General features: G+C 38.2%; 1 protein-coding gene across 3 annotated transcripts in view; it reads right to left on the reverse strand.

Moving 5' to 3' along the window:
• Positions 1-14,254, reverse strand: part of Il15 (interleukin 15) — an 87,568-nt gene that overhangs the window by 52,695 nt on the left and 20,619 nt on the right. For all 3 annotated transcript variants that reach the window (XM_013522919.1, XM_005400860.2, XM_005400859.2), the window contains exon 2: positions 7,912-8,032. In XM_013522919.1, coding sequence (XP_013378373.1) covers positions 7,912-7,944 — 33 coding nt within the window. In that variant the 5' untranslated portion in view covers positions 7,945-8,032. The remainder of the gene's footprint in view (positions 1-7,911; positions 8,033-14,254) is intronic.

Below are 14,254 nucleotides of genomic sequence, written 5' to 3' on the forward strand. Positions count from 1 at the left end.
TAGAAGTCTTCTTACATTAGAGAAAAATCTTCTGGTGATATTTTATCACAGCTTTTCATTTTATCATTTTAATTTTAAATTTTTCCCAGTTTATGATACTCATTTTGAGTTTTCTTGAATTGTTTTTCCCTGGCCAAATAAGTTTTTAATGAGTAAGACCTATTTAGTTATTTACTCCTGTTTCAGGTGCCAGAATTGGTAATGCTTAGAAATTTTTAGTTGGAGTCTGGGGAATTTCTAAACAGTCATGAAAACGTAACAGTTTTACTCTCATCTGTTTGTTTTGCAGCTCAAATTTTGCTCTCCTCTGCCTTGTTAGGCAATCTGGCTTGGCTTCGCCAGGCAGGGTGAGAGTTACCTCATCTGCACTTCTAGTAGAAACAGCAGAAATGTCTCTGGCATTTTTCCCTAAATTATGACACTGTCTTTGGACTGAGATTGTATGTGTGTGTGTGTGTGTGTGTGTGTGTGTGTGTGTACATACACAAGTGTAGTTTGTCATAGTTACCAAATGCTCAACTCTTTATTCTCTTCGGTTTTTTAAACATCTAGAATGACTGCTGGGTGTTTAAAACTGAATATTCAGCAGCTATAAAGATTAATATATTTTCTCTTTAGCTCCATTAATATGATGAATTATTTTAATGATGTTAATAATCTTTCATTCCTAAAATAAACCCTACTTAGTCACAATATATCACTCCTTTAATGAGCTGCTAGATTCTTACTGCTAATAATTTACTGAAGACTTTTGCACTGATATTCATAGAACAAATTGGGGAATTTTTCCCTTTTTCTGAAATTTTGATCAAGCTTAAATTCATACTTCATGAAAATAACTTGAAGTTTGTATTCCTCCGGAAGGGTTTAAATCACTCCGTAATTATTTCTTCTTATTATCATTAGATAAGATGTAATATACAAAAGATGCATGTTATAATATCAAGAAAAACTAATGTCTAGTGTAGACACTAAAAGGATGTGTTGTAGTATGTAAGTTAACAATAGTAAACTAATATTAATTAACAGATTAGTAGAAAAAAGAATGATAAAATCCTGATTGATGTAAATAAAAGCAAGAAAGGAGAAAAAGAAACATAAAGAACTGAATCAAACAGAAAAATACAGTCAGGTGGCAGATATAAACATAACTACATCAGTAGTTAAATGAAAATGAATTAAGTATTTTGTGAAAATCTGAGATTGTCAGATAAATAAAAGCCGACACATAAAATACAGCTACATGCTGTTTACAAGAAATATACCTGAAACATTACAATAAAGAAAGGCTGAATGTAAATGAAAGGAAATATATATATATCTATATATAGATAGATAGATATAGATAGATATACATATATAGATATATATAGATATATGAGACAAACACTACATGAAATAAGCTGGAGGAGCTCTATCAATATGAAAATAGGGGCTGGGGATTTAGCTCAGCGGCAAAGCACCTGCCTGGCAAGCGCAAGGTCATGAGCTCGGTTCCTGGTACCGGAGAAAAACCAAAAAAAAAATTAAAAATAAAAATCAATATGAAAATAGTTTTTAAGTCAAGTAGCCTTACTGGAAAGATGGGAGGGGGGATTTCATAACTATGAAATAGTCTGTCTAGTTGGAGATAGCATAATCCAAAATCTGTAGTATTCCAAACTCATAGCTTTAAATTGTAGAAAGTAAAATTGATAGCACTAAAAAAAGGAAAAATAGGCAAATTCATCATCACTGCATGCATTTTAAAATATCTCTTTCAAAAGTTGATATAACAAATTGTAAAACAAAAACTCAAAAAGGTAGCCTTGGTCTAAAAAAAACAATACATTTGATTTATTTGATTTCTGTGGTGATCTGTACTGCACAGTGGCAAAATTCACATTGCTTCTCAAGTCCCCTCAGGACACTTGCTAAAGTTGAGCATACACTGGGCCATAAAGCAAGTCATTACAAAATTAGAAAGACTGAAGTTCCGGTGAAATCAGCAAAGAAAAAATATACGTAGTGTAAGGTGCACCGGGTGCTTGAAAACTAAATAACATACTTTTAAATAATACAATTTGTATGGCTATATCTGGTAATTTGAGCCACTACTTTGAAGATAGCGATATGCTGTATAATAACCATCATTAATTTCCTATCATCTTGTTTTGAAATTCTGTATCGTTCTTATTGTTTTTTTCTCTTTAAAATAAAAAAATCATTCAAATTTTTAACATTACAAAGAATTGCAATAAATATGTCAACACAGAAGATTAAATAGATAAATGAATAAATAAGCAGACAAACAAACATTGGCCAGAAAAAACAAAACTCCGGGAAGACAGAAACAAAAACGTGCTCTAGGCCCCATGTGACCCATGCGGGAGGCAGGAGTAGCAAGGACACAGGCACACAGTCTCTGCTGCCACCACCGGCCCAGGCTCTGTGTGACCCAGGCAGGAAGTAAAAGAGGGACCAAACCACCAAATCCCAGTCAGCTCTGCTCCTGGGTTCTCCATGGGACTGGGCAGCAGAGGTGACATCCAAAAGACTGACCAACTAAAGACTAGACCGATACCTAGGAAGAGAGTTCCACTCCCTATAGCAGAGACTGGGTGAGAGACAGCCTTTGCAGACAGGTTTGGGAGGGTGAGAGCTGGACAGGGATGTCCTGGCACCACCTGGGAGGCTGGAGCTCAGCCCAGCAGGAACAGCGGGCTTGTACAAGTGGTGGGAGGCCATATTTGCAGGGTGCAATCTTCAGAGGGGGTGGATCTGAAGGAGATGGCATTTACTCCGGTGATATGCTGGAGCTCTTGCACCACTGCCTACATCCAGCAGACATGAGTAGTCCGAATTACTCCAGGTCACTATCTGGGTGGCCTAAGTGTCTTCACTAAAATCATAGACCTTTTTGCTCTGGCTAAGGGGACTTCCTGAGTGGTTCTTAGGGTCTATCCATAAGCAGCTGGTATTTGACTCCATTGTCATTGCTCATGGTACCAGCCCAGGTGACATAGTTGTTGCCCTCAACTGATTTTCTCTGCTTGCCAATATCTGGATTGCCTGGGGGGTCACAAACAACAGTGTGGCTCATTCTCAAACAATGAGGCATTGGGCCAAAGAAGCTGCAGAGCCCACCACAAAAAGCAAACAAACAAACAAGCCAAAACATAGAAACATGGAAAGATAAGGCAACAAAATGTCTCCATAACTCCCAACTACCACCAAACCAGTTCAAGGTTGGAAGTCATAGGCCACACAGCAGAAAGCTCTGCAAGGGTATCTCTGGCGATAAAATAGCTCAATATGGTGCTTGGCAAGTTTAAAGAAGCTATAACTGATTAGATCATGACTCTAATGAAGCAAATGATCAGTGAGTCTAGAAAAGATACTAATAATCCAAGGGAGCTAAAGAAAGAGATGGAATACATTAATACCCAGCATAGAAAAGAAAAGAAGTCCATACAAAAATTCTCAACAAAAACTCTCAACAAAAATTCTCAGCAGAAATCCAAAAGATTTTGGGTGGCATGGGCATCAGAAATAATCAGTATGAAGACAGAATGTAATATCTAGATGTACGGGTTGCAGCTAATGATCAATTAATGAGAAATACCTTAAAAACAACAAAAGTACATGAAAAATTGATCCAACTAGATGACACAAAGAAGTCTAAAAGAAATTGATGAAAACTCAGATAGCGTAAAGGGCATTAAAAAAAACCTGTTGAAGAAAGTAATAGCAGGAAACTTTCCAGACACATAAAAAGAATTTAACACAGATGAGTGAGGCATATAAAACCCTGTATAGCTATGATCAGGAAAACAACAAAAAAACCCACTCCATGCTACCTCATCGATGCTATACCAGGAATCCAACACAAGAACAGAACATCAAAGGTTTCTAGAGCAAAGCAAGGAACCACCTATAAAGTAAAACTCATCAGAATTATAGTAGACTTTTGAACAAAAAACTGAAAGGTAAGGAAAGCCTGGAATGCAGTGTTTGAAGCTCTGAAAGGGAAAAAAACACTGACATCATCATTCTGCACAGAAGTGTTTTACAAAGTGCAGTTCCCGGAAAACAGGAAGTAAAATGGAAAAATACCAAGACAGAAGACAAAAGCCAGTACACAAGTGGTGTACATCAGGCCATTTCTAAGTGCACAGAGGTACACAAATTGTACCATAAGTGTCACTTCCAGGCAGAGAAAAAGGGCAACGTCATGCTGCTAACTTCCCCATTTCACTGGTCGGACCTGAGCCACACAGCTGTTAACCTGGGAAGGGGAAACAGCCAGGCAAAAAATGCACAGTTCAGGCATTTGTCTGATTCTGCCCATGAAGACTTGGAGTTAGCTCTCCCTCAGAACAGGGCTCTTCTCTTCTTAGACTTACTGACTGTGGTCAGTGACATCAGTGAGTTCCTTCCATACATCCATTCCTCTGACGACCCTAACAAAGTTTCCTGCACAAATACAGTGAACCTCCTCTGCTTTGCCTATAAATAGCATATTTTGGATTTTATGGTATTTCACTGCCTCTGAGTTTTGCCGTAGAATGACTCTGTAGGTCTCTCCAGCACCAACCTCAATCTCCTCGTTTTCTGTGTGGTTTTAAAGAGCAGAATTACATTTGGTATAAACTTCTCTGTCTCCTGGAAGCAGAAAGGATTGTTCCATGTCAGTATTGATGAGGTGCAATCATCACTTAGACTCACACGGAGATGATAAAAGCTTTTGATGTATACATATTTTCTGGAATATGTACTGAGCATTTTTACCATCGTTGTAATGTTAAGCCTCTTAATTCTTTTCTGCAGTGGCTCACTGGAGTGCCAGCTCGATTGAACTGACGAGATGCCTAGAAAGTGCACCCAGTGTACTTCTGGGTATATCTGTGAGGGCATTTCCAGAGGACGCTGGCGTGTAGGTCAGGAAACAGAAGAAAATCCCCTAAAGGTACTTAGCACCATCTAGCAGTCTGGGATCCTAGAAGGAGCAAATCGGGCTGGAGTAGGAAGCCGGCTCTTGCTCAGACTCCCCTTCCTGAGCAGATGGGTTTCTGCTGTTGTCCTCTGTGCAACAAGCGTCAGCTTCCTCAGCCCAGGAGAGGGGGCTTCCACCAGCAGGTCTCTAGGGGTTTGCACATCTTTGGTCTTAAACTGGGGCTGCATCACTGGCCCAGAACAAGCAACTGCTAGCTTTTTGGGCTTTCCAGATTGCAGATGGCTCATGTAGGACTTTTTAGCCTCTGCAACCACATAAGATAATCTAATAATTATGATTATATAATAATATAATATAACATGATTACATATTATATTATTATATTTTTCTGGAGAACCCTGACAAATACACCCTCCTAAGAAATTTTCCTATTAGGCTACTTTGGTTTCTAATGGACTAGCCAAATAAAAGTTACTTTGGAAGAAATATCCTAATTTTCAGACACATGGACAGAGATTTATTAAAACTATATTCACAGCAGTACTATATTTAATATCAAAAAATCAGACAAACAAAAAGCTTTAAGCAAATAAAACTTAAAATGGTGACTCACAGCCACCCAAGCCTTTGAGCACAGCGCTAGCTAAAATATAAAGGAAAGGAGCTTTGAGTGAGAACATGCACAGATGAGATCCCTGTTACTTGATCACACACCCAAACTCTGCTTGAAAAATACTCTTACTCTCTTGGAAGTTAGAAAAAATAAAAACACTACAAGAAAGGTCTGGTTAGCACATGGGGTCAACGTCTCTTCATCAGAGAGACTATAATGCTTCCCAGTCCATGAGTCAAAATAAAAGCTGCTTTGGAGGAAAGAGCCCGCAGGAATTGCACCTTTCTGGGCCCTTGTTACAGTAACAGCAGGGGTCAGTATGGAGCGAATTACACTTGATTACAAGCTCTCACCATGGAAATTTAGACACTTGAGACCTCTAGTTCTACCTCACCTAAATTCAGCTCCCTGTTACATCAGACGGGAAAACCATCACTGTTCACCACAAAATAACCAATCAATGCACCCCTGGTGTTCAGCACCCAACAAAGGAAGTTGTGCCACTTAATCTTAGTTGTCAGTCTGCCTCGCTGAGAGACTCCTGGAGAACTGATTGAGTCCTCAAGGCACCGTACACATGTGTGACTCACCCCAGATGTTCATGGCCCAGGAGGACGCAGTCGGTGAAGGTGGGGCCTTGGGGTGTAACTCCGCATCGCTAGACAGCTCCCTTTCCCTGTGTTCTGCTTCCCAGCTGCCATGAAGTGAGCAGCTTTCCCCTGCCATAATGTTCCTGCCCTGGAGCCAGGAGACCATGAACTGAACCCATGACCCAAACAACCATCTCTTCCTTTAAATTGTGGCTGGGGATTTAGTTCAGCAGCACAGTGCCTGCCTGGCAAGCCCAAGGTTGTGAGTTCGATTCCTGGTACACGAAAAAAACAAAACAAAAAAAAAATTTGGGGGGTCAGGTATTTTGTCCCAGCAATAGGAAAGCTGACCAATACAGAGACCCAAACTGGAACTCCAGGGATCAAAGAAAATTCATAAAAAGAAAACTACAAAGCACATAAGACTTTTCTTATGGCTTCTACTGGCATACCAGAGGAAATTCCGGTTTAAATTTCTCACATATCCCAGGGATGATATAATTTCAAGAAAATTCCCCTGCCATAACTTATTCACCCCAAAATTAATCGTTATAGAATATTCTGAAATAATGCTTCGTCATTTTCATCACCATCTCAGGGTCACAGGACAATTCAGAACTATATTACTATCGATTAAAATCCACATCCAAAATGCTATTCTGCATCATGTGCCCTCGTTATGCTCAGTGTAACAACCCCTGGCACACACATATCCAAAAGACTGCCAGTAAATTGGTTCTTCAGTTGGAGAATTCTTAGTGAAATTTCTAGGAAATAGAATGGTTTCAAGGAAGTCCACGAAGTTAAAGGGTAAGTTTTGTTTATGGGTAACCACTGACAAAGGGTATGTTATTCATACTTTTTCCTTTTAATTTTTATTTCCTTTATTATTTTCTGGCACCAAAAATGACTCAGCTAGAGTGGAACTACCTTTTCTTCCTTAGGCTTCTTGTAAGAAGTTTCGGTTTCTGTAAAATCTCTTACTTTCTGCACTGTTCATCTTGACCTATACACAGCTTACAAAATTCTGTCTGAAGGAGCTACATAGAAACAGAAACTGAAGATGGAATGTGTGCACTTGTGAAATGTATGGATTTCTATTTTTGTAGCTTTGTTGTATTTAGTTCTTGAGACTGAACTTCGTCTTACAGTGTTCTCAAATAGTTCTCAGAAATTACAATTGGTCATTAAACAATCTCATTTACATTTCTTCTCTAATTTCCATACATCAGCAAGCTAATTCAGAAGCTGGCTAATTGAACTGCATTTGCTATATAATTTGAAGCAAACCACTCCTTCAAAATTAGCCTAGTGCTGTAGCAGAGAGTGAGATGCAGAATTTCATCTTATATGCCTGGCACTGGCAAAATATGATCCATGGGCCAAATATCACCTGCTAGTTATTTCTGAAATAAAGTTCTAGTGGGACCACCCATACCCATCCATAAACCCAGTTTTTTTCTAGCGACAGAGCAGGGTTGACTAGCTGTGACAGAAATCATTTGGACTGCAGAGCCTAAAATATTTCCTATCTGGATATTTTTTTTAAAAAAACCACTTTGCCCACTTTTGTTATATGCAATATGCTCTATCCTGGAAAAATGATTTATATGATAAATGAATGGCATTTTCTTTTTCAACCATAATGCTCATTTTCTTAAAATTTTGATCATGTACAACTTTACTGTGGTTTGCCACATCTTACTTATTATTACTTCTGTTATGTAAAAGTATGTCTGCATGGTGTGATATGATCTTAAAACATTACTTACATGACCTCTGGGAGGCTGGCTATCTGCTGACATGGGCTTCAGGCTCTGTGTTATGTCACCAGCATGGAACACAATGAGACATCACTGCAGAGAACCAAGTGGTCCTACACGAGGTTGGCTTCTGTAGGCAACAAATATGCGGATAAAAACATCAAACTTGGGTGCTAAATAATCCGGTCATTCTCAGATGTCTGGCTAACTACATACCTCACCAAGCTATAAATAACAGGAGTGATTAGAGAAAGCTTCAAATGTCAAGACTGAATTTTTTGGTTGAATCTCTTCTAAAATCTTCAGAGTTTCCTAAATTTTAACTCACGTCCATGTTGACCATAAACTGTAATTCTTCATATAGTTCCCTAGTGAAATGCATTTCATTTTTACCACACAGTAACACAGCAAAGTGTCCACTCAGATACTTAGCAATGAAGCACAAAAATTATAAACACTATCTCTTTGCAAAGTATATGTGATTTTAAGGCAATTAATATATGTCAGTAGCTTATGGCAATAAAAAAATCTTAAAATGATATACCTCCTATATTTTTAAAAAGTAGTATAACCTTTATTTTAGAAAATAAATAAATTAAGAGTCAAATTTCAGTATGTCTGATAATATTGAGGAACTTATAATAATAGTAATAATATGTCTTAGATAATCTTAGTTACGACCGTCACCGAGGTAGGTCAAACCTGATGTAATTTCAAACAACAAAAGTGTCATAATTCTATCTGCACATATCTGTGATATGAGCTCTTCCTGAATTATTTATTTAAAAAATATTTGGTCAGAACTTACTGTGTATAAGAACTTATGTTCTGTGCTCTCATAACTGGTTTTAACCCTTAAGAAACTCACCTATCAGTGGAGAAAAATCTGCATACAACTGAATAATGCTCTGAATGCTTTAAAAGAAGAATGAAGACAGAGTATGAAGAATTCCATAGGGACGAGGAAGATGTGGGACTCGGAAAGACTTCACTGAGAAACCGACAGAAGAAAAGAAGGCTAGTCTCAGAGGCTCAGAATTCAATGACATGAGGGAGAATGATATTTTAAGAGACTTTTGAATATGACTTTACTCTGGCCCTACAACTGGTGCGTAGAAATCAATGTTAAATAAACACTGTGTTGCTGAAAATTCTAAAGAGGGTTTTGTAGCTGGGTTAAGACATCTACTCCAAGGGTAACTCCGAAGTGGAAATAAACCTTCCTATTTCTACTACCTTCCCACCAATCCAAAAGATGAACTGTCTCGTGGATGGAACTGTGCCTCCCCAAGCCAGGTTCGTATCATAAACCCTAATCTACAGGACAATCTTACTTGATGACACTTCATGAAAATCATTAGGCTTAGATGAGGTCATGAGAGTGAGACTTTCTAATGAATTAGTGTTCATATAAGAAGGGACACCAAAGAGCTAGACTGGTGCTTCTGCATCTGTGTCCTCTCCTCCCCTCCCTTCCCATCCTCCTCTCTCCTTTCCTCCCTCTTTTTCTTCCACACAAGGACATGACAAGAAGGAACCATCCACATGGCAGGAGGAGAACCTTCACCAGAAACCAAATCAGCTGCCATCTTGTTGCTGGACTTCCCAGCCTCCAATACTATAGGAAGTATTGTTTAAACCACTTATTGTGGTTTAATTCTTATTGTTTAAACCACTAATTCTATGGTATTTTGTTATAGCAGCCCCAGCTGTCCAGTAGAGACTATTATAAGCCTAGTTGGACATCATGTCAGCAAGGATAGTTGATCAGCCCTTAAACCTAAGTATTCAAAGGTTAAAAGAGAAATGAGAAAATTGTAGACTTTGTTTTTAGTGTTTGATGCAGCAAAGATGTGTGAATTTCCCCCGAATTAAGACTGCTTCTTTACAAGAGGACTAAGCAATCAGATTTGGTGATCTATAGGACCAGAGGAAGGAACTGAGTCGGGAAGCAGAGGTGGATCAGTGGATCAGTGTGGAGGCTACTATAGGCATGTGGAAGAATTCATACACATGGCCTGAAGGACACTACATTTGGAAGCTTCCCCCTCAAAGACACCAATGGTTGGCCTAGTTAGGTTAAGACATAACCAACCCTTTTATCCTAAGCTACCCTCTGTCTCCAACCTCCAAGAAAATGCCAGCAGGCAGGCAAAGTAGAACACATTCTTTTCCTCCTTTTGATCCCATGGGTCAAATCTAAGATGGAAAACATGGAGAAAGGCTAGACTATAAAATGCAATCCACCTTCAGGATCTGCAGGACACCTCTCTGCCCAATACATAAATCCACTCATGCTAAAGTCACTTACAAAATGGAGTAGTAATGGCATATAACTTATACACATCATTTAAGTCAGGTCTAGATTATATATAATATCTAATGCAGTATGAGTGCAATGTAAACAGTTGTCACATTGGACTGTTTAAGGAATATGGACAAGAAGAAAGTCTATACTTGTTCAGTACAGATGCAACTGTCGTAGCCTTAACTGAGGAGTACACCCATGATTGGCTGAAGTCACTGACACAGAATGCAGGGTACGGAAGGGCAACTGAAACTAAAAGTGATGCTATTACTACAGGAGCTGAGACTCTTTCAGCCGGATAGCTACAAATGGAGCACAGGGCTAGGAGCTGCACAAATGTCTCTGAATTAGCATAAATAAACCTTAGGTACCGTTTGTGATAGGGAAACAAGAGAATCAATGTTTATTTGGAAAATATCAACATTTTGTATTTATTTATATTCCATTGCCCTCCCCCACTTATTAACAACCTTTTTTGAGTTCATTGCCTCCAAAACTCAATTTTTAAAAAATTTACAGATTCATGTATTAAATAAATTCAATAAACAGATAAAGGCAAATATAAACATGAGGATTTTAGATTTTTTTAAAGCAAATTCTTATTAATGAAGAAGAAAATGCTGTTACTTTTCTAAAACATAGAAATGGATTCCAACAAAACAAATTAATAAAACAGGCACAATGCTTTTTTTGTTTGTTTGTTTTGTTTGTTTGTTTTGTTTGTTTGTTTTTTGTTCCCACCCCAGTACTGGGAATTGAACTCATGACCTTGGGCTTGCCAGGAGGGACTGTGCTGCTGAGCTAAATCCCCAGCCCCAGGCACAATGCTTAATGTGGCAAAATTCACACATAAGGTTATAAGACCATATGTTTCTATTATGACCTGGGACAAACTCACTTTCAACAGTCTCTTAACAATCTCTTATCTGATCTGTTTCTATTATAGTGTATAACAAAAAGAGTAAAAAGAATCTCCATGAAGATTTGTCTTGAGAAAATTTTTGTTACGTTTGCAAGTTGATCTTAGACACAGCCATCAGCCTTAGAATTCTGTTCTCTTTTGCATTCTCCTCTTTACCATGTTCATGTAATACTCAGCCCCTTAAGTTTGGTTTTGCTGGGTACTTCATTATCTCCAAGGATTCTCTTCAGATTTTCCTCTTACTAGTCTTCTAGTTAGCAATATTTTAAAATATTTAAAAGCCTTGCTGTCAAATACAGTAGGCATTAGCTCCACATGGCTATTTAAATGTACAAGCAAATTAAGTTAAAATAAAACTAGATATCCACTTCCTTATTTGAAACTGCCATTAAGTGCAGAGAAGCCAGAAAGAGTTAGTGGCTACCATGTTGGGACATAGCAGTGACAGAACCTTGTCATCAGTGTTGAATTTTCCACTAGACAGCATGGATTGAGATGTAATACAAAACTCAATTTCAGACAGATCTAGAATCATTATGTGGCTTAGCAACTAACAGTAAGAATCAGGTCAAGGTAATTATTTTTCAGTGCCTCAGGTTTTTCACCTGTAGAGTAGGAAAATGGTACCCACCTCATAGGGTTATCACGAAATTTAATTGAGCTCATTCATACAAAGAGTATAGAACAAACCTTACCATACACCAAGTACTTAAATACATTGGTCCTCTATGAGCACTTATTCCCTTTGTGAAAATTACATCTCACCATAAGCAGCACATCATCCCTTACAATCAGGCTGTACCTTCCCTCCCATACCACTGGCAACACAATTAGCTGCCATCAACACCCATAAAGCCTAGTTCAGGGCTACGGAAGTGTCAGTTTGCAATGACTAAAGCTCACAGTAATTCCTTCTTAAGTCTAGCTATTAAAAAAGTGTCAGGCAAACCAAATGTGTGTTAGTGCCATGTTTGCTTGACAGTCTGATGCAAGCTTGTCAAGTCAAAGACAAGGAGCAAGCATTTTTATAACTTGGACTGCAATGGTCTGGTTGGGAAGACAGACACTGAGAAGGTTTTCAAGTTCTCACAAAGAAGGCTGTAAAACTTAACCATGAAAGGGAAAAGCCTACTAAAGCAGAGATAAGGGGTAGAGATAAGCTGGGACAGTCAAGGTGAGGTTTTTACACATGGTAAATTTTGAGCTAAGTTCTGAAGAACATTGGAAGAGCAGTAGCTGGAGAAGAATGACAAAGAATAAAGTAAAAGGAAAAAGACAGAGGAGGGGGAAAGCCTTAGAGGCTTAGCTCTTCAAGGATAAAGAAACATTTCCCTCATTCCATAGGCTAAACCATACTTTGTTTACTTCTAGTCTATAAAAATGAAAAACCTCTTGATAGGCTTAAATTTAACTATGCTAATTTTTGCCTCATTATCCCATCTACACAATATCTTTACATAATAGAAATTATTATACATAAATATCAAACTTTAAAAATACATGTGGAAAGCTCTTCTGACGTTTGCTGAACTCCATGCATTTGCAGTTAAAGACAAATGAGCACCCCAACCCCCCAAAGTGCCCAGGTATGCCTTTAAAATGAATATTCTTCTTTTGAGCTCTTTGGGGTATTTAAATAAAAAGATTCACATAAAATTATTCTTCATCATAAAAATCAGCCAGTCATCACTAAACAATTTTCCAGTCCTGCCACTATAGATAATTGTTTAACTATTAAAAATGTACGATGTGATTTATCCCAGCCGTAATGACACCAATCTCCATGTGATCACATAGTGCTGCCGTGGAAGACACCTCTCATCTACAGTAGCAGGAAACACCATATGACGATTTCTAATGGTGCACATTTCCTATTACCTGCTGATAATAACCTATCAGTGGAAACGACAGCTTAATGATACAGCACATCTCCTGCTGGCAAATAGCTGGGTTCAAACATTTCTACTGCTTCTCACTAATGCTTGACAGAGCCAAAGAAGTGCTATTACCACAATCCTCAGAAATAACAGAAGAAAACAATCTAGGGCAAAAGTGATCTTTTTATTAAACACAGATGCACATTAGGCCACATAATCCTTCAGTATGTACCCTGTCTGCAAACAGTAAACTAATATTGGCTGGCATTCTTCTAACCTCTAATGATTCTCACTGAGTAGACCTCAGTCATCTTCTATTATAAATACTCAGCTTTTTATGAAATGTATAAAATGATTTACACTGAACATTGAATCTCTGCATTAACAGAGTGGCCACACATTTGCTATAGTAGTCCCAAACATCTTGTTTATAAAGCGCTGCCTGCCGGCTTCTTCCTGACAAGTTAACCAAAGTTTATACAGCAAAACAGTAGAGCTTATAAAACTGCTTAGAGACAGGCTGTCTCTATTAATAAAATTTACTTGGCAGCTGGCAATGTGTTTGAATACCCAAGCTCTAGTGTGCTCTGTGTGGCTGCTGGTTCTCCTCTTCTTGGACTGGACATCCTTGGACTTCACTATTCTTCGATGCACTGCTAGGGTTTTCCTTCTGCACCTTTTTATTCGTGAGACAGAGCTAGCAGAATATCTGTTCCCATGACAGGGGACTTAGTTTTAGTTCTTCATCTCCTCCTTCATTGGTCCCATTAAATATTCTTATTTCAGCAGTAGTTGCCAAACGGTTACTATAAAGAAGAAAACATTTTTGTCCTTTCTAATTTTTGCTTTTAAATTTCCTCTACTTTGTATCACCTCTCTTTCAGGGCAAATGAAATGGGTTTTATACACATCGTCACACACTGGCTCATTCCGTCTTTGGGATCATACGTGTTACACTCTTAAGATTCTGGTCCTTTTCAGTGGATGTTCTTGTCACAAGATGCCCAAGATGGTTGCACTTTGGTTGTCTGATGTGTCAGATTTCTTTTTTCATTCCTTTTCTTTCATTTTTCTTTGGATTGGGACATTGGGGGATATAAGAAACAGAAGTGGGTAACTTGCTTCTCTAAATAACGAGGGCTGTGCTGTGAAATGATCTAATGACTAATAAAAAGATTCTTTGACAAATATAGACTGGGAACAGAAGAAGTTGGAAAGTCTCATAGGCACAACATACAAAATTAT

This window comes from Chinchilla lanigera, unplaced genomic scaffold (genome assembly GCF_000276665.1).
Source record: "Chinchilla lanigera isolate Chin_1 unplaced genomic scaffold, ChiLan1.0 scaffold00070, whole genome shotgun sequence".
NCBI lineage: Eukaryota > Metazoa > Chordata > Mammalia > Rodentia > Chinchillidae > Chinchilla > Chinchilla lanigera.